This window comes from Oryzias latipes, chromosome 6 (genome assembly GCF_053564925.1).
Source record: "Oryzias latipes strain Hd-rR chromosome 6, Olatipes_Hd-rR_3.1".
In the NCBI taxonomy this organism is placed as follows: Eukaryota; Metazoa; Chordata; class Actinopteri; order Beloniformes; family Adrianichthyidae; genus Oryzias; species Oryzias latipes.
This window is the reverse complement of record NC_136242.1, coordinates 30,505,647-30,531,120: the sequence shown is the minus strand read 5'-3', so window position 1 is coordinate 30,531,120 and position 25,474 is coordinate 30,505,647. Positions and strand designations below refer to the sequence as shown.

Genomic DNA, 25,474 nt, shown 5'->3' with positions numbered 1-25,474 from the left:
GAGAGGCCGGCAGGAAAGGGAGGGAGCTAAGAGGAGAAAATAATGCCGGGGGGGGGGGGAGCAACTGCTGCTTTCAGGAGCTCAGCCAGAAAATAAGAAAAGCGTCTGAATGTCAGAGTCCTCAGACGTGTAAGAATAAAAATGAAAAAAAATCCACATTTCATTGCAGAAAATTAAACAAATGGAAACTTAAAAAAAACTAACCTGACAAAAAAGGTTAGGCACTGAAAAAATGTGCGATAAATAAAAATTATAAAACCACTGTTCATTTTTATAAAAACATCTGACATGTTTGAACAGATAATTATGTTTTTTTACAGGCTGTTAATGAAGTATTCTGTTCAAAGACCTACTTCCATAAAACTGTACTTTTGTTTTTTAAACGTGTTCCTGTGGCATTCTTCTCACGACATATAGAAAGAAAAATAAGCCTGAAGTGACATTTCTGAGCATTTCTTTATTTAAATGGTGGTGATTCAGGAGCAGACGAAAAAAGGCTGCTTAAAAAAGATCTTATTTGTGACGTAGAAAATAGGTCATGAGCTCCCTGCTCCACTCAATTCCGATACATTTGCTCGTAAAAAAAAATAAGAATAGATCCATGTACGTCTTTCTTATCCTCGGAGACGGTGATGGGTACAGTTACCTTTCTTTTTACCATTACCTTTCTTTCAGGTGGAGTGGTTCAGGTTCACCAGGTCGAACAATGATCGGTGGCTCGATCCATGGTCAACTGTGGGCACAACCTTCAGTGTTGCTCCGCTGGTGTGTGAATGTCCCGGCAATGGTACCGGCAGCCATGCCTCTGTCAGTCTGGCCCGGGGCAGCTGTGGCCACATCAGTAGCTTACCATCACCAAGTAGGAATGAGGAGAGAATGAATAATGGATACACACTGTAGGCGCTTTGAGCGTCTGGAAAGCGCAGAAAAATCCAATCCATCATTTTTGTAATTCTTTTTTTTTTTTAAATGTCGGCATTTATTGTAACCTGCAACGTGGATATTTCCCCACTGAGGGACAAACATAGAATTATCTTATCCCATAGTCTGCCAGTAAGAGGCGTTAACCTCTATGTGATCCAAAAAAATTAGTCAAGTAGCCTTTAGGAGCCTTTAAAATAAAGGGAATGTTTAACATCTCAATTTTATGCCTTATAGTTTATAGAAAAGTCAAAGGATTTAATGCAACACAGATGGAATTTTTTGACAGACCACACTTATGTTAAAACAGAACTTTAGTGCTCAGGATTGATGCTCACAAAAACCCATTAAGTGTTCAAAATATCCTCCAGGTCATGAACTCACCACGAGGCCTTGGTAAGAAAAGAGTTCAGACGGCGGCCCGTGGGGTGAGGGGCCGGATGTGAGGAAATGTTTAGTGGACCCGCAGGTCTACAGAACCTCCCGGGAGTCTTGCAGTCTCCCTGACTGGAAAAACGGTTCAGAGAAGGAACGATGAATGATGTCAAATCCTTTGCTACGATCTGATTGGAGACGTGGGAGCACAGAAGGTCACATCTACTGGAGTTCATGAGTTCTGTTTCTCTGGAAGGACGTGTTTTTAAGTTGGGATTCCTTTTCTTGAATGGGCTTTAAACATAACTTCTTACTCAAACAAAAGGTTTGTGCTGTTGATCGTCTCTGATGCTCTGCAGCCTTTTGAAGGCAGCTCCAGCCACTCAGTGACCGTCGGATGTGAGGTCTTCAACCCCAGATCTCCGCTTACACCTGAAAAGGTTCAGAAGGGGAGGTGGAGCCTGCACACAGGGATGCAGATGTCCTCAGAACATCTGCTCTGCACGCTGAAGTGGACTATAGCAGCTCGGAGGTTCTCCCACACGTGGATCTCCATGACTCCTGGCTTTGTTGCCCCCCAGGAACAGCTTCCTCCAGAGCGATCAGCACCGCCGCCAATAAGCCTCCAGGATGTTGCCCACAATCCATTTCTGCTGGACAACAAGGCCACTGACCTTCTGTTCTCCAGCTTTTTCACAGGTGCCACTTCCCCTGCCTGCTTTTTATTGACTGCTCCGCCTCTCACTGTGCTGCAGATATGCATTCTCAGAAATCAGGCTGCATAAAACACACCGAAGAATTCCTTCTCAAAACAAGTTAAAAATACTAAAAACAGATGTTTTTCTATTGTTACTGGTGGAAAGATCTGCTTAAAGATCAGGTAGAGTAAGATTTCTTAAAATAAGTAGTGATGTTCTGCCCTTTTAAGACAAAAATAATATTGAAAGTAGCAATAAAACATTCATATCTAGGTATATTGTTTTTGTAATTGTACATATGTTTCAAAATAAGCACAGATTGTTTTAAAGTAGGTAAATTTATAAACGTTTCCACCAAATATTGCTTATTTTAGACGCTACAGCAGTCCCACTATCCATTTCTGGACCACAACCATCTAAAAGTAGGACTAGAATTACGCAGTCTAAAAAACATTTGTCTTAAAAATTAAACTTGTGTCTGCTGTTGGTACGGTAAGTGCATTTTTATTGTTATGAATCAAATTAAACAGTTTCCCTAAATCAAACAAATCTTGATTTAGGGAAAGATATTCAACATGTATTGTTTATTAAAGGAATCTCTTTGAAAAGTTAATTTTGCCTTATTTAAAGTGTCATTTTCTTTCATTTTCATGAAATGGTTTCATGATGAATGAATTAAAGTGTAATAAAATAAACTTTAAAACAAACTTTACTACTACTTGAAAAAGTTTTACATTTTTGGGCACAAAAGAAATAAACTTTATTGCTAAAATAAAAGAATAAAACCACTTTTATTGTGATTTAAGAAATGGAAGACTGGAGCTTGAATGAAGCATCAAATCTTGTTTAGTTTATCGACTGCAAACCAGTTGATTCTTGCAAAGGTTTAAAACAATAAATTTTATGAGGATTTATTTATGGACCAAGATTCACATTTTGTTCTAAAATGAGTCATTTCCACTTATACTATTTTTTTTAATTACTGTAATCAAAATGAACTAAGTTTAGGAGAATAAAAATTTAAAAAATACAAACCATTTGCTTAGAACTAGCAAAAAAAAAATGTGTGTGTGTGTATTTTTTATGTCACAAATAAGCCATTTTTACAAACTCCTTTTTTTCCATCTACTTCTGAAACACAATTTAAGTAGTTTTAAGCTTAATTTTGTTCATACACCCTTCACAAACATAATAAAAACATCAAATACACTATATTGATTGAAGTTAGTCTTCAAGAATTGCACGTTTGTGATGAACGCCCCACCTAAATTAAATTTAACCAGACCAAATCCCTTCAACAGTGAACCTGCAGGTTAACCGGGACTCAGCGATCAGTGACTGTATTGAACACGTTTCTATAGGTGCCCTGAGTGCAGCGTGACCACCCCCCTTCCCTTTGTTGTTGTCATCACCTTGAGGCAGCAGCACCTCCACCCAAAGGAGCTATGGGACGAACAGGAAGTCTAATTCTAGACCACTTCCTGTATGACATTCCTGACCTGAGCAGCTTTCCTGCCAAATGCCGTCAGACTCCTCATGTGCAGCAGACCTGCCATTCACACGTTATTTTACACGACGGGGAGGATCAGATCACACCGGAGGCATTGAATCCCAATGCAACGTTTTATTTGCGCACTAGATTTATACAATCCTTTTCCAATTAAAGGGAAAAACGGAATCCTGGATACGTTTAAACCCATAGATCCCATCAGCCTTTACATTCATTCCATTCGTTTTATTGATAAATTCCACGACGTGCATAGAACGAGAGCCTGCAACAGCAACAGGAAAAAGGTTTAAAAAATAAACAGGCAGCACAGATCACATCCCTTCAAACCACGACAGTGAGCTTCATCCACATTTACATTGGTTTCTGTAACCTGCACAGATGTGAAAGCTGAAGCTGCACAGCTGTTGGATTTAATTGGCATCCCTTCACAAGCACAACACTAATGAAAATATAGATTTTGAAATAAACTTTATATTAATTTGAGAAAGCCTCTCCTTCAATACATTAAAGATAATGCACTTCTGTTTGTAAACGAGCTATGCGGCGTCAAAATCTGCTCCAGAGAGAAACATACAGATGTAAACAAACAAAACAAACATCAATTTAAATCATAAAGTTGTTGAATTAAAAAAAAAATACTCCATCTGTCACCACCTTCAAAAACAAAGTAATAAAACCTCCCATTTGGTGGTTAGGAAACCAGCATTTTAACATTTTGTAGTATTTTACCAGTTTTACCTAGTTCTGGTCGAAGCGGGTTTAGCAGATCCTGTATGTATATTATGCTTTTTCCTTCCACCTCTAAGAAATATACAAAGATAAAAGGATAGAGATGTAAATTTGAGCAAATCGTGAGCCCAAAACGCTTCATTCACCCTTCCAACCGAAAGTGACCAAAATGCCAATGAAGGCTTAAGCAGCTAATGATTCAAGAAAAGTATATAAAAGAAAAAAAAGTTTACAACTTTTTTCAACAGAAAAAGTTTTTAAAAGAAAAGAAAAATGTTGTAATGATAGGATTTAAGTTAAAAAAACAAACAAAAAAACCCCCCAATATTTCACTACCGATTCAACATGAGCTGAGTTGGTTGGAACAGCCTGAGCTGCTGCTGCAGCGACGTCTGACGGCATCAAACCATGACGCATCACAGCATACTTTCCCTCAAGTTTCCACTGCTGCATGAGCTCGACTGCTGACTCTCTGACTGGGCTGGGTTCCAAGTGTTAAAGTCCAACAGGGCTTGGTTCAGCTTCTCCATCCAGTCCAGTCGGTCCTCTTTGGTGTCGGCAGAGAACCAGCACCTAAGAATCCCATTTGGGTTGTGATAAAGAGTTGAAGAAAAAAACCACACTTTACTTTAAATAAACACTAAAGGCTCATTATAAATGTGTGTGTGACCTGTCCAGGGCGAACCCAACAGTGGGCGGGACAGGCAGCGGCAGCCCTGTGATTCCAAAAGGGCAGTAGGTTCAGAAAACGGATAGATGGATGCTCATTGTGACGCCGTCACACGTTGGAGGTGATCAAAAGTAGCTTTGATTAAAATAAAAAAACTAAAGTAAAAACTCAAATATTACCCTGAATGGTCCAGTCTACTATAACACATTGAATGTGACATCACAGCGCCTGTGTGAACGCCCTCTCTTCCATTTAGGAAGTCAAACTAAGAGCGTTACTGCTGTGGATCTTTGTCGTGTCCAGTTGACTGCCTGCCTTTAATCAGCTCTCTCTGTGTTGTCGGCCGGACAAAGATAAAGGGCTGCAGGGATCTGTCACAGATCAGAACCGACGCCTGGTCCCCGCACCAACACAGAAACACAACGCAGAGCAGCAGCGCCGCAGGGAAGAGGTTTGTGACCTGTAATTAATTAATCTATAGCAATTATTTTCCCCTAATAATTGCTGTAAAAGGCCTCATTCAGAGAGATTTTCATTAAAATTCATGACATTGTGTCCAGTGTTTGGGGTTACGTAACGTAACGATTTACAGTTCAAATTTCGCTAATTACATTACAGTTACTGGACTACAGAAACCCTCGGTACTTTGTTAGTTAGGTCTTGTAGAATCTGATATTTTCTCGTATTTAAATGAAACGAAATGGAGGTCAATAAAAAGAGTTACTGTCTATCAGCAAAGTGGCTTATTTTACCCGTTGGATGTACAGTATTTATAAAAATGTGTGCTTGACTCCCAAAAATGGAAGACGATGGCGTGACGCCACTGCAAGGGTCTACAGTACTACTGTACTTTTACTTCCACCTTGTATTATTTTTATTCTTACTCATTGCTACTGTGTTTTTCGTACTTTCCAACTGCTATTTTTTCTTGTTTTTGGCTGCTGTGACAACCCAATTTCCCCCTGGGGCTCAATAAAGTCCTATCTTATCTTATATTATCTTACAGGCCACAATGCGTGAATGTATGTTGTGACTATAATACATCATCATGGCAGACGAGTGTATAAAAGATTCATCACGGGATCGAAGTGTTGAATGTTTGATAAAGACATCAGATGTTGAGTCTACTGAAAAACTTACTTGGACAGTCCGTCCTGGTTGCTCTCTTGTTGCTTTGACACATTGCTCACCAGCTCAAAGGTGAAAGGTCGAGCACACGAGTCCCTCTTGACAGGTCTGACACACCGACTGGGAGACCCTGACAGAGGAATGACGCCTTCCGCTTCCTGAGAATTCAAACAAACCGGTTCAAGCCTCCCATCAAAGCCACAGTCGATGCCGCTGCTGGTCCGTGTGCTTTACGTGTTCTCACCTTGTTCTCTCTGTCGTTTGGGCTGTTCCAGTAGGACAGGTTACATCCGTCCAGCACGAAAAACCGGCGATGCCACAGTCCAAATCCACTGATCAACTCAAACATTGTCTGGAAAAAAACAAAACAGAGGAGTTAACTTGACAGAATTATGATTACAGCAGATGCGGACTATGAAAAATCAGCGGAGTTGAGCTGTGGATGTAAAGACCCACTCAAAAGAAACATTGTTTCTGGTGTTTTTAACATGTTCTTGTGGCAGTCTTCTCATGATTGACAATATATATAAAGAAAATTATGCTCAAAACTATGTTTCTGAGTATTTCTTTATTCAAATCATTTGTAACAAGCTCCCTGCTCGCTCTGATGCATTTACTATAAATAAGTATGTAGCCTATGACAACACTTCAACTCAATACTCTGTTATATACCTTTGTTGACAACAATCAAATGTTTTCTTATTAATTAAATAGGTTTTAACCTAATTAAGTAAGTGGGTTAAACTTTTGTCATTGACCAAACACTTATTTTCCAACATAATTTGCAAATAAATTCTCTAAAAATAGTGCCAAACTGTTCACAATTGTCAATAAATCTCCTCTGTGGAGTGTCTCCTATTCAGAATACGTTCAATTTGCCAAATTTAAATAAATCTTCGATTATGATCATAGGTTTGTTTTTATTCTATAGCACTGGACATATTTTTTTTATGAAGGTTTGAACTTTGAGAGTTTAAACGAGAGAGAAATGTTCAAATGTTTATGCGTATCAGGTAGGCAGTGAGGGGTTTGACAGCCTTAAAACATCTGTAATTAATGCAAAACTAACGTTGACTATTACGTTGATTTCACCTGTGGGGGATTAAAAATGTAACTCCACTAAACCACCAGCTAAACAACAACAAAAGCAGAAAAAAGGAAGAACGGTAACAATTAAAAGATTAAAATATCCACACATTCAACTTATTTTTTGGTAAAGACAACTTTGAATATTTAAAGTTAAAATTGATATGAAAATAAAACTTTTTTTAAATTTTCTTTTAGAAATGCTCATTTGCTGAAGTGTTTAAAGCAAATTAAGGACATTCTTCTTCATACACTTGTATGAAGGTCCGAAGAAGCAATAAAAATGGTCACTGCAGGTCAAAAGTCATGGTTAAAGGCCTGGATTGAAGGTAAATGTAGGAAAACGGTCCCAAGAGATTGCTTTTATGAGTCTGCTGCAATTGGTTGGTTCGCCTGTCAATCAATTTATCAATGAACGACTCGTTCTACTTTACTAAACCATTAGAATCTCATCAGCTCCCAGTTAAAATATCCGAGTGTGAAGAACTTGTGTATTAATGTATTATAACTGACTACTATGAGAGATGACGACTAATAAAAATAAAATAAATAAAAATAAAATGACGAATAAAACATGACGGTTCAAAACCGAATAAAAAGGTTGGTTTATTTTCAGAAAATGGCTCCAGGTTCTTCAGCATAAACAAGTTTCAGACATGGTGGTTTTTACTGACAGAACCCAGAACCACCAATCATCTCAAACTGAAAAGATCAGAATGAAACTTGACCAACCAGGAAGCCGTGGTGGTAAATATTGGAGTGACCCTCACTCCTCAGCTGCATGTAGATACTGCCCTCTAGAGGAGACAGGAAGGGCACCTACAACCAAAAAAGACATCTCATGTGAAGAACAATGGAAAAGACGAAGATTTCTCACAATTTCTTTTGTTTTTTTCTGACATAAAACAATAAAAACGTTCCCCTTCATCTCTTTATCATGAAGTCTGGGGTAAAATCCAAGATGAAGACCCCTTTTCCACCCTCCAAAAACAGTTGAACGTCTCCCGATTCTGATACTGTTAGTATTATTAATCACATGACGGAGCATTCAATGAAATCATAAAGCTTTTAGTTAGGTGGTTTCAAAAAAATCAATTAGAAAGACTAAAATAAGGCAGAAAGAGCCTCGTGATGAGGAGGTTAAGAAAGTTAATCAGCATGATTTGATTGTTCAAAATCTTTTAAAAAACAAAATCAAACGATTAAAACTCAAAAGAGGAGATTACGCATTTCATGGAAGAGGTTAGTTTCTCTGGACAGAAAGGGAAGGAAATGTAGAGGTAAAAAAAGAAAAAAGGAAACCTTTTCCTGAAATTCATCTCCCAGCAGTTTCCTGACTTTGCCTTCAAATTTCATCTGAGTGGAAAAAGCGAGGCAGAGAGGGAGGGGGGACACAGACAGAAAACGTCACCCGTGTGAAGCCTGAACAGTGAAAACAACAGCAGTGAAGGATTGTGGGTTCTGGGGCTTTTTTGTGCTTCTTCTTTAGAGTTCAGATAAAAAGATTTAGAGAAGTGATGAACCCGGTGAGAGTGTGTCACAGTACAGTACAAACGTTTCTCCATCAAAGAGCAGGACAGATCATTAAATATGGAAATATCAGAACAACTTCTGTATTTACAGATCCAATTACTCAGAATATAAATAATACTTCAAAAAGGGTGTTAAAATGTATACAATAAATAAAGTATTGAAATATCATAAAACTTGTCAAATAAATTAATTGTTTACCTTATCAAGGGGGAATTTGCTTTGTCCAAGAGAGGCCAGGGTGATTTTATGGGAACCCACCAGACAAAAGCTGCTGGAGCGACGGGTGCTGAGATTAATGGGAGCGGCACCTGAAGGTGAAAGAAGCGCAGAAATGGTTCCAAGCGTTCTGATTTCCATCACTAACCTCATAAAACTGTCAAGTGCCCTGGATTTTAAAATCAACCATTCTTTAATCTATTTCCAACTGGTTCCCAGTGGTCTTTTAATCAGGATTATACTACTTTTAGCCAAAAATCAAAAAACCTGTGTCATTTTTCTAGGACATAGTTTCTGCAGAGCGGCAATACCAACCTAACATTATTGGTGCAAGAAAAATGGTGAGCAATACTGGAGCCATCTAGCCGAACAGTTCGGAGCCAGATTCCAGCTTAGACAAAGAAAAAAAAGATCTGTTCGTCTGCAAGTGGATGCATCAGAATGGAGCGGAGCAGGGAGCTTGTAGCCCCCCAAGAACATTCTCTGCGTAACCAATAGAATCTTTTTAAGAAGAATTTTTATGTCTGCTCCTAATTCACAAGAGTTTGAATATAGAAATATTCAGAAAGGCAATTTTAAGTTACAATTTCTTTACATGATTAGAAAAATGTCACAAAAACATTAAAAAAAACAAATGTTCTTTTCTGTTTTAAATCCAAAATATGACATCATCCAACTGCCAAAGAAAAAGCCTAATAAATGACTAAATAGGAACCCACTGTTTTGATGGTTAAAATTTGGAGGATTTATACAAAATACATTCAAACATGGTTTTCAAATGACAAATACGTTAAACGCAATGCATTGTGGTCTATTTGGCAATCTAGTTTTTCGCAGAGACTACTGGGACATTTGCAGGGCACTGGATTTTGGAATTGTAGATTCGGACGGCCCAACAAACTGACAAACGTCCCATACAGTAGTGAGGGAATTTGGACCAGACCTTAATGTGACTTTTCATCTTTATCGGAATGAAATGGAGAACCATTTGTTTCTGATGAATTCAAACAGAAATGAAGAAGAAAACCTGAAAAAAAATGGCTTACCTGATGCAGTGTTAGTGGATCTCTATTGAAGAAGAAAGCAATAATGTTTCATTAAAATAAGGAGAACAAAAGCCTGAAAAAACCGTCAATAAAGACAAAACTCACAGTGATGGTATTTAAGAGTTTCCTTGGTGTGACCTGGAAACGTAGAAAGATCAGAAAAGACCTCAGTCCATCTTTGTTTTCTTTGAAACTCTTTATTAAATGGTGACAAATGCAACACTTACTCTTGTCTTTGTGTTGGTCCGATCCGTTGTGGAAATAGAGTTGGTACCAGATGTGTGGGACTAAAGGAAACCCAAAAAAAAAAAAAGACTTTGACATATATTTAATAAAAAAAAAATAAAATCTAGAATTTGAAAACTGTTTCAGCAGAAATAAAATAGACATAAAAAATATTTATTTATTTGCAAAACGTTTGGATCAAAGATGTGAGCTGAGAAGAATGTTCCTCTCACCAGGCTGTAGACCTCAACGTCAATCTCAAAAGACGAGCGGATGTCTTTCCTGAAATGAATACAGACAATTAAACAAAGATTTCTAATGAAATGAACTTCTTTGTTCGAGTTTCATGAAACAGAAGTTGGACCACAGTGAAGCTCACAGTGTGACAGACGTGGGGAAGGAGATGGTGTCTCCGTTGCGAGCGTCGGCAGCGGTGGCCAGAGGCGTGGCGACGATGTTGTAGGGCCCATAGTGGATCAGGACAAAGAAATAATGACTTGGCCGACCTGAACAGGTGCATAAACAAAGGTGTGCCTTCATTTGTTGCAATAATAGCAACAGTTTAGGTTCTAGAGGTGCGGAATACTTGGAATACGTCATTCCAAAAAGTCTACCTGCACGGCTCTGTGAGGAGCAGACAAATTCCACCTTCAGGGGCAGCTGGATGTTTGTGATGTGGACAGTTCCTCTGCAGGCCTGCTGGGAAATGTAGTCCGTGTCTTCCTTTGCTGCCTCCTCAGACACTGAACTTCTTTCCTGCCTCAGTCGAGCCACTTCTGCCAGCAAAGCAGAACGCTTCTCGCCTGAATCAGGCAGAAACAAACCAAAAGAAGGTAAAGACGCAATCATCTGATTTTCAACACAACTAATAAGATAGGTTAGAGATGTTAGAGATGCTCTTATTGACATGGTTTTCCTAATCAATAAATGTGATGGTGCCCTTTATTTCCTCTTCCAAAACGATAAACTTTACTAAAACTGCTGTCTGGTAGTTTTTCAATTGATGCCAGACTTTGAAACAAAGTGAAGAAATTGTTAAAAGAGATGCAATTTTTTTTTTATATAATTGGAGAACTTTTGATTCTTTCTTGGACACCTTTACGTTTTCCTTATTTCTTGACATCGACCCAAACACACAGCTGATTTAAAACAAAAAAAAAAAAGCACAAAGTGTGGCTGAAATAAAGGAAGTTGTCTTGTCCCTACTGGAAACTAGCAGCAGCTTCTCAGCTTCAGCCTCCTCCAGCGAGCCTCGCCCGTGATCCTCGTCGATGCAGCAGCTCAGAGCTTGCAGGGTTTGATTGATCACAGTCTGCAGTTTACCTGCCTCCTCATTAAGAGCCTGGAAAAGCCCACAACAATACCGGCCATTACAAATGTGCAGACTTACACCTTCTATTCTTGCTGAGATCTTGGTGTGCATTGAGTGAAAGATTTCACTGAAAACATAAATTCCTGATAGTCATTTGGCAAGAACCCTAGCATTCAATCGAAAACAGATGAAAGTAAACAGAGTGCAAAACTTTGAATGGCTTTTTTAACTCCACAATTGATGCTAATAAAAATCTAATCTGTGGTACTAACTGCAATCTCTTCCTTGGTGTTGGTAGATGGTTGAGGTTTGGGCGTCTCTGCAGCTCGTCTCTGAAGCGCCGGCGTCACGCTCTGGATGGCGGGAAGCTTATTCTGTCTTTGTGTGCGGTACGCATCAATACTGTCAAACACAAATCAAATTAAAAGTTATTTCTATGGCACTTTTCCAACTCCTGCTACTCAAAGTGCAAACATAAAAAAAAAAAAAAAAAAGTCATTTTTTGTCTAAAACTTCTACAATATATCATAATATACATACATAAAAATCAATTCTAAATTGCACAGGGAGCCAATGCAAAGATTTTAAAATCGGTGTAATGAGTTCCCACCCCTTGGTCCTCGTCAAATAATCAAGTGTTGAATAAGAACACAAAAAACCAACAAAAAACACAAAGAAAACCACAATTAGTCAACGGTTAAATAAAGTTTAATATCTAAACAGAAAAAAATTCCTAATTCAATCACTGCTCCCCAACCTATAATAGACATTATGCAATTCAGACACACGCTCACTACCTTATTTCTTTAAACGCCAAATATGACATCACCTACTGTATTTGTTCAAGTAAAAACCTAATAAATATGAAACTTTTACTCAGACTATTTAGATGAAAACTTTGATAGTTTATTAAAAAATAAACTGTTCTCAAATGACTAATCTTTCAAAGGCAATGCATCGTGGTCAAACACAAAAAACTTAATGCGTCTAATGAAAAACACAATTTAAAAAAGAAAATTTTTACCCTAAATGTATTTGATTAACGGTGTTCAGATGCTAAAGGAAAAGGTCTTCCTCTCAGTTTCCAATACTGTTCTTGGTTTGGTTTTAATAGTGCTTTGTGTGAACAGTATGCTCTAAAAATAACAAAAGGTGAAATCTGTAAAGTAGGATTACAGATGTTTTGAGGCAGTAAAACTCCCCACTACACACTTTTGACTACCGGTACATGACTTTTTTCTCGTAAACTTATGACCTTCAAGTTGTAATTTAAACAAAAAAGGACGTAAAACTATCGCAAGAACACAATGCGCAGTGTGGAAAAAAAAAACAGATACAAAAAAATAAAATAAAAATATGCAAATTTGCACTTAATAAATCTATGAAAGTTGGAGCACAAACCCAGCGGTCTGAAAAAAAATCTCCTTGAAGCGAGTTATTGCCTCCTCCTGCACCCAAAGGGCGACTTAAAGACCTGGATCACTGCTTTATATACCATAAACTAAGCTTAGCAACCCGGCCTGATTACCTGTACAGAGGAGCAGATTCAGCAGGAGGAGTGCTGGTCTCATCAGGGATCAGGAGCAACGATGAAGGATTGGATTCTGCAGCCAGTCGCTGTCGGTGGAACATTGGTGAATCGACAGTATTTTCATGACATTAGCAGGTTCACATGCTTTTCCTAACATCTGAAATACTTTGGATGTGAAGCACTTGGCAGAGATCAGTGGTTCTTACCAGCGGCGTGACGACGGCCTCCACAGATTTGCTGAGGGGAGACAGAATTCCAGCTGGAGGGAAACTCAGAAGCTCGTCTTCATTTGGATCGTTCTCTTCTGTTGTCTGAACTACTTCGTTGTTTTTCTCCTCCGTCTTGACTTGACTGTCTGAGCACGGAACAATCCCACTGTCGCAGTCTTCTGCATCTTCGCGCCTCTCCTTCTCCACCTTCCCAGCATATTCCAGCACCTCCTCAAACATTTGGTCGATCATTTCAGCAGTGTTGGTCTCATCGTGGGAGCTCAGGCCAAAATCTGATAAAAAGAAAAAGAAAAACTCACTTAATATCATAAAAAATTGTTAATGACAGTCCGGGCCTCTGAAAACAAACATTTCCAAAACACATCAATGCGTTTATAAAATGTCCGTGAGCCATTTCCCTTACGACCAAAAATCATTCACCCCCAGTGGTCTCTTTCTCTCAATGCTTTCTCTGAGTATTAAGCAACAAGCAGAAACTCCATCTGCCCCACCCAAAAACGACTTCACCCGTGTGCTCCACCTCTCCCGAAAGCAGTGCAGGAGCTGACACCTTCAGCCTGGTCTCACCTGACAGGCTTGAATCGGCTCTGGACCGCATTGAGGTGTCACTCTCAGACAGATCCGAGCTGTGGATCAGCTCCGGCTCCAACACAAAGGTGACTTTCTTTGAGGTTCCTTTTCCCTCCGCCTCCAGACTTTCTATAGTCTCTTCTTTAACCACCTGCTCTCCACAGACAGAGTTTTCTGCACCTTCCTCAAAATCTTGGGGGTGTGACGCTTCTGTAGTTTGAATGAAAGTTTGAACTCTGTCATATTTTGGTGATTCAGTCCGATCCTCCGGTTGAGCTCCACCTGCAACTTCTGTTTTCTGTGGTGGAGATTCTCCTGATGTTTGAGTTCCATCTCTGACTCCGACTGTCTTCCTGTTCCGCTCTAGCTGCTCAGATCCATGAGGAATGCTTCCTTCCGACTCTTGTTCAGTTGTAAAATCATCTCTAGCTCCTGAGCAGCTTTCTTCATCACGCTCCACTTTAAAACGATCACCAACTAAAAGAGATTCCTCTTTCAAAGAGTCACAGAGTTCTTGCTTCGATTTGAGCTCAGAAATCTTTGCAGAAACATCAGCAGGAGGACATCGTTCTTCATTCTGGATGTCAGCAGGTTCATCCAGATCGGCTGAATGGATTTCTTCTTTTCCCACTTTGGAAGCCTTGAGCTCTTCAGACGTTTTAGTCGACGTGTTGTCTTCTTCAACTAAATTTGCTTCATCTTCTGCCAATAAACTGTCTTGCGGATAGTGCCAGATCTTTAACTCTTCATCTGTGGAGGGTTCGATCTGCTCATCCCCAAATGAAGAATCCTCCATGGTTTCGTCTTTATCGGAAACAAACACCTGGGAGTTTTCGTCTTCAGTTAATTTGGAAACATTTTCCTCCTTGTCATCAAATTCATCTAAAGAGGTGAACTCAGACAAGTTCTGATCGTCACTGAAGGACAGCTTCAGGACGGTTTGACTCGGTTCTTCAGAGACCAGCTGTTCTTTCCCCGCAGACGTCGTGCGGTCTTCCTCCACGCTGATCTTCTCACCACGACGAGCGTTTGGTGCCCGAGTTTCCCCAAAAAGCCCAAATGCTGCAGAGGCAGCGGGTATGTCAGGGCGATACGGGGTCTTCTTACCTGCTGAAAAAAACTCTCATGCTTTGAGTTGGTATCAAACGCAAAACTCAAAATGTCCACATGAATTATTTCTAAACTGTTTTTAATCTATCAATATTCTGGAAATGAAAAGGATTTGGGGGGATAAAATAAAATAAGGTTTTCAAAACCCTAAAGGACAAATAAAATTTAAGGAAGACCCCATTTTGTATTTTTTCAACAGCATTAGAATCCCTATAATAATTGATTCTATTCAATCCCTTAATGACTCAAAATATTCAACATTTAGGACGGTTCAAGCGTAATCTAGTCTCGGTGAAGATAGATTTATCAATATAAGATTTACATTATTAACCTGGATGCAAAAGAAAATGTTGAAAGATCAGACAAAATTATTGACGTATAACATCAAGAAAAAAAGACCAAAACAGCTCGATAGTTGATGAGCTGCTTTGAGGAGAACAGACATACCCGTCACAGTCAAAGGTTTGTCTCCATCAGATGTAGACGCTTCAACAAAGCTGCCGTCTTTCATGTCAGCATCCCCATGAACCTGCTGTAACATTAAAAACATGAAAAATACATGAACATTAACCCAAACAACATAAAGGATCACGAGAATGAAGAGTGAATTAAAAAAAACAAAGTAGGATGTGTTTTGTTGAGAAAAATGAACCGGACAGCCTTTAAGTCCTGCAGGCTGGGCGTCCCCACCGCAACAAGGCCAAGTGAGCAGGTGAATGTTTTTCAATCCCAACAAACAAACAAAAAAAAAAAATCAAACCAGACTGTGAATTAAGACAGTTTAGGTGATTCTAAGATTAAAGGAATAAAACAATCCAAAAGAAGTGGAAAAAAAAAAGAAAATTACTGATACAGGGGAGTTTCCTTTAAAAACAATTAAAAAATATAGTCAAAAGTCAGCCCCCAGTGGAAAATTTCAAATCAAGAAGAACACCATTCCAAAAAAAAAAAAAAAAAAAAAAAAAAAATACCTACAATGTCCCAAATGTTGAGTTTTCAGTGAAGCACCAAAACCACAAAAAGGTTTCACAAAGTCAGAAGGAAACGATGTTGTGCGACGAAGGGGAATGCCAGAGAATGAATGAATTCTGCATCCCTCAATCGTTGAGAAAAGTGAAGTAAAAAAAAAAATAGTCCCAGTAGTGACTTCTATTAAAACACTAACTCACATCCCAGGACTGTGTGGGGGGCCAAACAACTCTCCTTTTAGATGTAGGAGCCACCAAGGAGGAGCCAGGGGGGGTCCTTGCTGCCTGCTAGTGTTTATGTAAAATGTCATGTAAAAAACAGCTCCTTATGAACAAACACTACTGATAAAAGGGCTTTCCTCATAAACCAAAAATCCCCAAATTATGGATAACGTGCACAAATATTTAAAGCTTCAATAAAATTTACTATAAACTAGTTAATTAGCTTAAATTAGCAATAAAAACTGTTTAAATATAAGTACAAACCCACCTGAGTCAATGAGGAATCAGAGCTGCTTCTTTTGAGCCAGGCATTTTCACTAATTGGATTGAAGGGCAGTTGGTTCAATTCCAGCTCTCGTTCCTGTTCACAGGGTAATGACTTTTGGTGAGCCATTCAAATATCTAATTGAAATCTTTCATTAAACAAATGATCAAAAGTTACCAATAAAAAAGGAGTAGATTTTGAAAGGCTTCTATAACTTTTTTCTGTCTTAGGTAGAAGCGACACACTTCAACAGAACCTGGAGGACCGACCTGGCGGATGCGAGAAGCCTGCTTGGTGCTGGGCGTTGTTGTGCTCTGGAGCTTCTGCTGAATGTCAGACACAAAATTGGAGCAGGATCTCTGACAGGAGCTGGCTGGGCTCTCGCTGTTGGTGGGGCTGGCCTGCAGAGCTGGTGCCTTAAAGCGTTCCATTCTTTGGGTAAATTCCCCATCAGCTGCAAAAAGGGGGAATTGTTTACAGAAAAAGAAAAATCATCTACAATTTAACTGACCAAGCTGCTTTCCTATTTTAAGAATTAAACATTGTATTAATCAATTAATTCCTTTCATTTCCGTGTCAGAAAAAGAATAATCTCTCAACGGTTGCTTCCAATACTTGAATATCTAGACATTATTTACTTTAGTAAGTCTGCACGATATGAGGAAAACTCCAGATTAGCGATATTAGTGATCAACATAATATAATATATGATTTGAACAAATAGCAAAATAACTAAATACATCATTTCCATTTCACTGCAATGGATTAATGGAAATAAAAGTCAATATAAATGAAACTACATTCCAAATGGCCCTCGTCTACATGGGAGGCGAGCATCTAACATCAAAGGGGCTCCATCCGAATCAGATTGGTCAATGATGTAAAGGGCTCTACCTGTAAACTCTGTCGTCTTTTGAGTGGTTATCTGCCAAATAAGAGGAACCCCTCAAAATGAGACGTACCTTCTCAAGGGGCAGATCCTCCCATTATTTAGTAAATGTTTAGACAAATATATAAAAATAAACAAAGTAACAAGGAGACGTATAGAAAATCAAATTAAAGATTAATTTTATTATCAAATGCATGATTTTTAAAAGTATTGAGAATAACATTGAATTCATGCTTTATATCAAAAACTTTAAAGACTTAAAAAGGCTAAAAAGCTGCCAAAACTCTTTAGCATGCCGGGGTCATGAAGGTTCACTCTGCTGCTTCATAGCATGATGGTTAGAGGTTGGAATCTCAGATATGTATGGAATCTGCGCCCTCTCAGCAAATGTTTTTCAGCTTTCTCAAGTAGAATTTTTAAAACGTCTCTTTTCTCACAGAGAATCTGATGAAAATTGTATTTTTGACATGTTCTTGTGGGATTTTTGTGATGATGGTAGACATATATGAAAGAAAATTCTGTATTCAAATCACTGTGAATCAAGAGCAGACAAAAAAAATAATGTTTAAAGAAAAAAAAGAGTATTTGTGAAGTAGAAAATACACCGGGCAAGCTGCAAGCTCCCTAAAATAGTTCAAAATATGATTGAAGTGAACCCATTTGAAAGTGCATGTTGGTTTACAAGTCAATTAAAGCAAATTACAGGACATAATGACAATAGAAAGTAGTTGGAAACTGTAGTCATGATTAGGTGACGGTATACATGTGTGTATCCTCACCAAGAAGATGCTGTTTGACACTCTTGTCATGGTGGATGAACGAGGATCCTTGAGATCCAGGATCTGAAAGGCACCGCAAGGCTCCAGCAGCTCCTCCTACAACAAACTTGTATTTTTTAGAGCTGGGGTATGCAACCATGTAATCCTTAAAACTGATCACTGCCTCATCAGCACACTGATTAGTAATAATGTGTCATCCTCCTTAGCGTCAGCGCAGAACATGTCAATGTATAAAACAACCAAGCTCCTCCTTTCTCTGAATACTAACTAAAAATAAATACTAAATCAATATTAAACACTATAATGATTAAACTTTAGGGCTGAATCTGGGAGTGTTTTGTTAAAAATTCAGTATCACAGCATGGGTGTTGCTGGATTCTAGGATTACTTGTACTTTTAAGAATGTGGGTGGACCAATGTAAACAAACATTTACCTTCTTTTCTCTGTGTGAACAGCTGAACCCGTGATCGGACTGAAGGGACTATAGGCGTATCTGGCTTTGTCTGGAGTTCAGCCAGACGTCTAGATGAAGATGATTTAGGACTTTGGTTCTCCCGACCAGCTAATTCTAGACGTGGCCGCTTCTGTCCATCATTATTCTCTGGAAAAGAAAAAAAAAATGGAGAAAAAAAATCGTATTAATTGATATTAATTAACTTCCAAAGCCCAGAGTTGTCTCTAAATGAAGGTTTGAAATTAAAAATGGAAAATTCATGCAAGATTTAATGCAAACAAACCTGCAGTAAACTTTGTATTCTCTTCTGTATCAGAGAGAGGTTCTCTCTGCCTCTTTAAATTGGCAGAAACACAATTTTCTTCATCAGCTTCCATTCTGAAATGCACACATAAATGTAACAGTTATGAGCGTCAGACCTACAACAGAACCAAACCTAAAGTTCCAAGTGAAACTTAGAAAAACCAAATCCCGAACAGTAGATTGTTTTTTTTTTAAATGGCCAATGCTACGGGTCATTTTTTAAATTTAGATTTAAGCCTTTTGCGTTATTTGTGAATGTGTATAGCATATAATAATTACGAGATAGGTGGAGATGAAATTATTTTTTAAACAAAAAGAATTTGTTTTCATCAATGAACGGGTCCTTAGAGCCAATAACTAAGTTCTGGAAGAAGAAAAAAGGTCGAAGTTTTATTATCCCTTGTGACATCCTAGGCACTTTAACAGTGGGAGTTGGGTCATCTAGACCCACTAGACAGTGCGCTGAACCTTTTTTCTTCAATGATTTGTGATCTTCACTAGTGTCTATGGATTACATGAAATCTTTCCACCTTTATCCACCTTTGTCATGGTAGGGAGAACACGTCAATGTAAGGGTGGGGTCATCTAAGATAGCACAAGGGTTATTTACATGGGGAAACGCGCGACACTGATTTATTTCAGGATAAGACCACGCCCAGTTTAGAGAAAACAAATCGAAGTTAGGTCAGTTACAGTTAGTATGACATCATAAGCTAATTTGCTAGCTATTTGCTATACGCTGCAGAAACTCTTGACTCGTTTTTCGAATCTATTCATTTATTTTATAAAGGATTGCCGACATGTTTCACAACGAAACGTATTCCGCTAAGCTAAGTAGCAACAGTCCAATACAGCTAGTGTAGTTGGTGATTTTGCTGTTGGCCTAGCCTAAAGTTGGCGTTACGAACGAAAATCAAAAAACAGATTTCTTCAGTCTACCTGAATTCTAACTATTTTTTGTAACGTTTCTTACCTGAGAGGATGTCTGTAAATCTCAACTTCTTACGCAGGTCAGTTGTGCGAAGACAAGTTTCAACTTTCTTGTTGTCGCAAGGTTTGAGCTCCTCCTTCAACTTTGAATTTCAGCGGGTCTTGTGACGGAAGCGGAAGACAGGATTCACTTTTTTTTAAATAAATCTTTATTGACAACTCAATATTTAAACAAAATGTAAACTTTGAGTGCAATTTGAGAAAGTTATTTATGGTAAGGAAAAAAAACAAAACATGTCCAAGACTATCTAACAAAGAAATACAAAAACTTTATATAAACCAACAAAGAAAAACGAAATAAATAAATAAAATAAAATGGGGGTCTAGTAAGAAGAAATACATTTAAAAGTTCTAAATAGTCGTTTTTGGTCATTACTCAATAAAACATTTCTAAAGAGACAAAATATGTTTTTTAGTCTGTTTCTTTAAAGTTCTTCAGTATTTTTTATTTACGTATTTTTGACCCTGACAACACACTATAGAAATAGAAGCAGAAATAGAAAATCGTTATCGTCATTACACATGGTGTAAAGAAATTCAGGAACAGTTCACGGTCGGTCAATACAGATAAATAAATAAGAAAAACACAGCAGGTTAACAAAAATGGAAAAAAAGTGAAACAATAAAAAGTGCAAAAATCAGAAAAATGTGTAAAAATCAAGGAAAAATGTGCAACTATCAGGTTTAAAATTTGCATTCAGTGGCAGGAGCTAATCTGATTTTAGGGGCATGACCTTAATACGTGTGGGGAGTTTGATACACGCTTATCGAGACTTATGATCCAAATTAAATGCCATACAATGCTTACTCAGCGCATGCTGGATTTTGTTTAAATGACAGTAAGGCGGGCATTGAACATATAATCTGAATCAGAAATTAGTAATTAAGAAATTTTCCAAGCAGCCTTGTGTCCCTCCTGTCATTTTGTTAACCATGTGAATTTGAGCTGGGACCTACATTTTATGGAAGCGTTTTTATTTATTTACTTTTATTGAATACAGTATACTTCTATACTTGCATAACATTTAGTCCTGTAAAGAAGCTATTACTGAAAAAAAAAATAAGAAAAGGAAAAGTACTAAATATTACATTATTATTATTATTATAATACTAAAAACTAAAAATCTGAACAGCTGACAAAGGATGAGCTACACGGGGTGTACCATTTCTGTACTAACCTACATATATTAAAATAAAATAAAAAAATCATTAAATAAAAAATACCATTCCTAAAATAATGTCTACTATTTTATATTTTCTACTTTTACACAAGTGAGTTTGTGATGAAGCGTCACTTTGATTGTTACTGCATTTTTCCACTTTTGTTTTTAGCATTTTACACATCAATGTTACCAGATGATTAAACATAAATTTTAAAAATAATTATCTAAATATCCTTGAACTGCAACATTTTTCACCAATGCCTGTTTTAGTTTGAGAAATTCCAAAACAATAAAGTTGTCAGTATCTATAGGCTGTTGCTTGGAATTTAAATAAGTTTTTGTTGTTTCCTTATTCATTATTAACTGGTGTCACCTAAAGAATTTGAGATCTATATTACGGATAGTCACTAACTTATGTTTTATCTACTGGACATTGCTCATGTTTTAAATGATATTGTTATAATATGACCCTGCGACAGACTGGCGAACTGTCCAGGGTGCCCCCTGCCTTCGCCCACAAGTGGCCGGGATAGGCTCCGCATCCCCGTGACCCCGAAAGGGATGAAACGGAAGATGAATGAATGTTACAATATGTTGTTTATAGATTTATAATTATGTGGAATTTAGAGATTTGCTGGATATGTGGTGAACTTGACTGCTTTAGCTTCACAAGTCCAAAAAGAGGTATTCCATTGAAAAAATGTTTAAAAATGTTGACGCACCAGTTTGACACCTGTATTTTGTTTCCCCCCCCCCCCAAAACAGATGTCTTTTGAGCTTTTTGGGATTATTTCAGCAATTCTTATGCATGATGCCTCATGTTCTTAGAGTTTTAACATTTGAAACTCTGTGGACTGAAGGATTTTCCACTCATTTTCCTTTTATGGATATTTTAATGTGTTCTTTCCTCTCACACATTTGAACAGAAAAAGTCTGTAAACACCTGCATGGAAATGACCTAAATTAGAAGCACATCTGACCTTCTTCTTGCAGACATCTGAGGGTGGGGATGATAAAAATCTTGTGAATTTCGTGTCATCACCTATTTGATCTGCAGACAAGTTTGCATAATCAGCAAGTAACTTTCTGCATCTTAAACTGAAGGGGGACAAACCTTTGTTTGAGGTTAAATTCTTCATTTTTTTTTCATCCACAACGACCGAAACCTTAATCTTTGACTCTAATCTAAAATACCACAACTGAAAATTATGTACACAAGCAAAAGGTAAGTCATGAACTGGCAGAATTTGAAATTTTAAAGGGTCAGATGTCACAGAAGAAAAAGGAAAATTATCATTTTAAGCCAACCATGTTGTTGTCTGCTATTGTTTTCTATGACACATATAAATAAGCTGCCAAAGCTCAGAGGCAAAAACATAATTTGACCAAAAGGTAAAATCTGACTGCTGTGGCCGATGTGAGAACAATAAATCATACTAGAATTATCCTGACAATAATCTTTATGTCTTGCTGTAATGAGTTTTAGGTTTTTTGTAAAGAAAAGTACGTTTTGTGATCAGAAAAGTTTCTAAAAGACAGATTGTTAAAAAAAAAACCTGCAACATTCACATTTACAATATTTACACAAAAAGGAGAATAACCTAAGCAGGAAGCCAGTATGCAAAAATACACAAATATTGTGGTTTGATCAAACATCCCATAAGTGTAGACAATCATTTTTCATCTGGACAGAAAAATTTACGGCAAAACAATCATGTGGCAGAAAATGAAACTAGAAAATGCCCCCGCAAGTTCAGACATTTAATCACCCTCCAAAGGTCAACTTAAGTCTGACATTTATGTAACAGTCTAGTCTGACTTAAACGCCAAAGTTAACTCACTGAAACCACAGAAATAGAGCTAACATTCTATATACACATTCTATATGTATATATTATATATGTATGCATATAAAATAGTAAGATTGAGGGTGGGAATTTATAAGGTTTGTCTTTACCCACTTCTGTTTTGAGCACTACATCACTCTGTTGTTCTTTATATTTTAACTATTTTGTTTTGTGTTTGAAAAAAAAAGCAAATCAATCAATGAAGAGGAGCTTTCATTGGCTGGGAAAAGTGTGAAACTCGAACCAGCCAGTTGGGGGCGCAAGAGTATGAAGTCAGAGTTTCTCTATTGCAAGTCCATCCGTCCGTCCGTCCGTCCGTCCGTCCGTCCGTCCGTCCATCCATCCAAATCTCTTTTGGGGTCACGGGGTTGCAGGAGCCAATCAAGCTACTGTTGGGTGAAGGCAGGGTACACCCTGAACAAGTCGCCAGCCTGCCACAGGGACACACAACCACACACTCACATGCACACCTAGGGGCAATTCAGAGGCACCGGTTTACCTTAAAAATCATGTTTTTGGACTGTGGGAGGAAACCAGAGAACTCCACGTATGTACAAGGATCTGGAAGCTAAGATTTGATCCAGAGCTTTCTTGATGTGAGGCGAGAGCGCTAACCGAATAGCCACAGAGCAGCCCTTTTTGTAAGTTCAATACATAAAATGTATGTGCTTACAAAAAAGTAATGTTCTAAAGATAAAAACATGTTTGTGTTCCCAGTGGTCTTTTAACTACGATGAGGCTGTTTTTATCCAAAACCAAAGAATGTCTGTCAGTTTCTAGGACGACAGCTGCAGGAGTTCAATAGAAATTTGCCTCTGAGTCGTGGGCGGGACTGTTGGTGCGGAGTAAGCCTACCTTCATTTCCCATCATCCTTCTGTTTACACCCTCTTCCACTAGCTTACAGCCCCTCAATCCCCTAACCTAACAAGCGGTGCAATAAAAATGGTGAGCAATATTGAAGCAATCCAGCCGTACAGTTTTCAGCCAGATTCCAGCTCAGCCGAGGAAAACAAAGACGTTCATGGATCTATTTGTCTGCAGGTGGATGTATCAGAATGGAACGGCGCAGGGACCTTTTGGCCCGCAGAGCGTATCTTCTACGCCACAAATACAATTTTTTTCAAATGAAACGTGTTTGTCTGCTCCCGATTCACAACAATTTGAGTCAAGAAATACTCAAGAAAGAAATTTTAAGCTTAATTTTCTCTACATATGACCTCCATCTTGATAAAAATGCCACAAGATCATGTTAAAAACACCACAAAAAAAGGTTAAGTTTCAGGTCACAATCTGTAATGCAGAACTTAGTGATATGAGTGTTAAAAGGCCACCTACCTAGGTCTTTACCTTTGCGTTTAGTCTTTTATCACAGTTGCTTTACACAAAATGAGATAAATGCGTTCAAAAAGGTTTTGAGGTTTTTGAATACCAGAGATGCTCAGGCCGATTTGTTTTGACATTATTCCTGAGATTATTACATAGTTAAAGCAAACCTAATGTCAGAGTTTTCTATGAGTTACTACTGTTCAGAAAGACCACCTTACGCGTGGAACACCTAAAACAAAAACCACTTTCATTTTTGTGGTGACAGAACCAGCTCTGCAAAAGTTCCGTCACATCACAAACTGTCTGAAGGTGTTCATGAGAAACCATGGGGTTGTGCGCCCCTGAACAGGATTTTTGCGTGGACCACAAAACTACCGAAAAACATCCAAATCAGATCAATCTTTGTCTCCGTTCCAAAAACGTCACACGAAGTTGCTGGTCTGTGGTGGAACCTGCACCACATCTGCTTAGGGCATTAGCAGCAGCATCTCATCACCGATAACATCGCTCACGGAAAACCTGACAAAATGTTTTCTGCTGATGCTGTGAGGAAAGCTGAGACATAAAAATATTCAAAACATTTGATGATAAACAAGAAAACACAAAATCACACATAATAAGGCCGTCCAGTAACATTTCAACAGAGCAGACATGAAAAGATATGAAAATGTTCATGGCTTGTTTTATTTTGAAAATCTTTGATGCATAAATGAAAAATAAACAAAAAGAAAAGAAAACTGATCTTTATTTGTTAAATTAAGCCTTTTTACTGATCTCTACAGAGACACAAAATGCTTTGGCAGCATTAAAACAAATACGTGTAATAACGAAAATAATAAATCATGACAAAAAGACGACAAGACAGATGGATGAAAGGTTTTGATTTGACAAAATTGTTTTTCATTGTCTTTTTCCATTGTTTTCGCTGAAAATTGCTGCAAATGGATCAATCAGTCAATCATTCAAGATTGGACTTAAAAATGGTTAAATTTGAGTTTAGTGAAACTGGATTCATGACACCAACGAGTCTTTTAACTTGACTTCCAACCCTAAACTGAATAAAAACCTTAACTGTTCTTCCCCTTTTTCTCCTCCTGTTGTTGTTTTCTGCATCCAGGAAATCTGCACACTTATTTTTGGACATTTTTTACCGGACAATGGACGGAGTTGAACCATAGTCTTCCTGCCTCTGCTGCATGCATGTCAGCATTTGAATGATGTTCGCATTTTCCTGTAATGTTATAAAACATATTCAGTTTGGACTCGTTCAATTCCCACATTTAATGATATTTAAAAAATAAATGCATTTTAAAATGAGGCTAACGCTTTAACAGACTTTTAAATAACAGCTGACGACTTTGAACTCAAAACTGGTG

General features: G+C 38.0%; 1 protein-coding gene across 16 annotated transcripts; it reads right to left on the bottom strand.

The window, feature by feature from the left end:
- Positions 1-3,603: 3,603 nt before the first annotated feature.
- Positions 3,604-19,881, bottom strand: anln2 (anillin, actin binding protein 2). 16 transcript variants are annotated; one of them, XM_011476430.4, is made up of 25 exons: positions 19,745-19,881; positions 18,752-18,846; positions 18,448-18,615; positions 18,014-18,109; positions 16,615-16,799; positions 16,349-16,441; positions 16,060-16,146; positions 15,338-15,422; positions 13,778-14,890; positions 13,187-13,482; positions 12,978-13,066; positions 11,722-11,851; positions 11,344-11,479; positions 10,752-10,940; positions 10,517-10,643; positions 10,371-10,419; positions 10,140-10,199; positions 10,018-10,050; positions 9,913-9,934; positions 8,849-8,958; positions 8,420-8,473; positions 7,850-7,936; positions 6,276-6,383; positions 6,044-6,189; positions 3,604-4,806 (listed from the first exon to the last, which is right to left on the bottom strand). In XM_011476430.4, the coding sequence occupies exons 2-25, from the start codon at positions 18,843-18,845 to the stop codon at positions 4,650-4,652; spliced, it is 3,714 nt and encodes a 1,237-aa protein (XP_011474732.1). In that variant the 5' UTR covers position 18,846; positions 19,745-19,881; the 3' UTR covers positions 3,604-4,649. The 16 variants fall into 16 exon arrangements, with proteins under 16 accessions (XP_011474732.1, XP_078805113.1, XP_020559883.1 ...); XM_078948987.1 differs by having other exon boundaries at positions 13,778-14,887; XM_020704224.3 differs by having other exon boundaries at positions 16,060-16,143.
- Between the last annotated feature and the right edge of the window lie 5,593 nt (positions 19,882-25,474).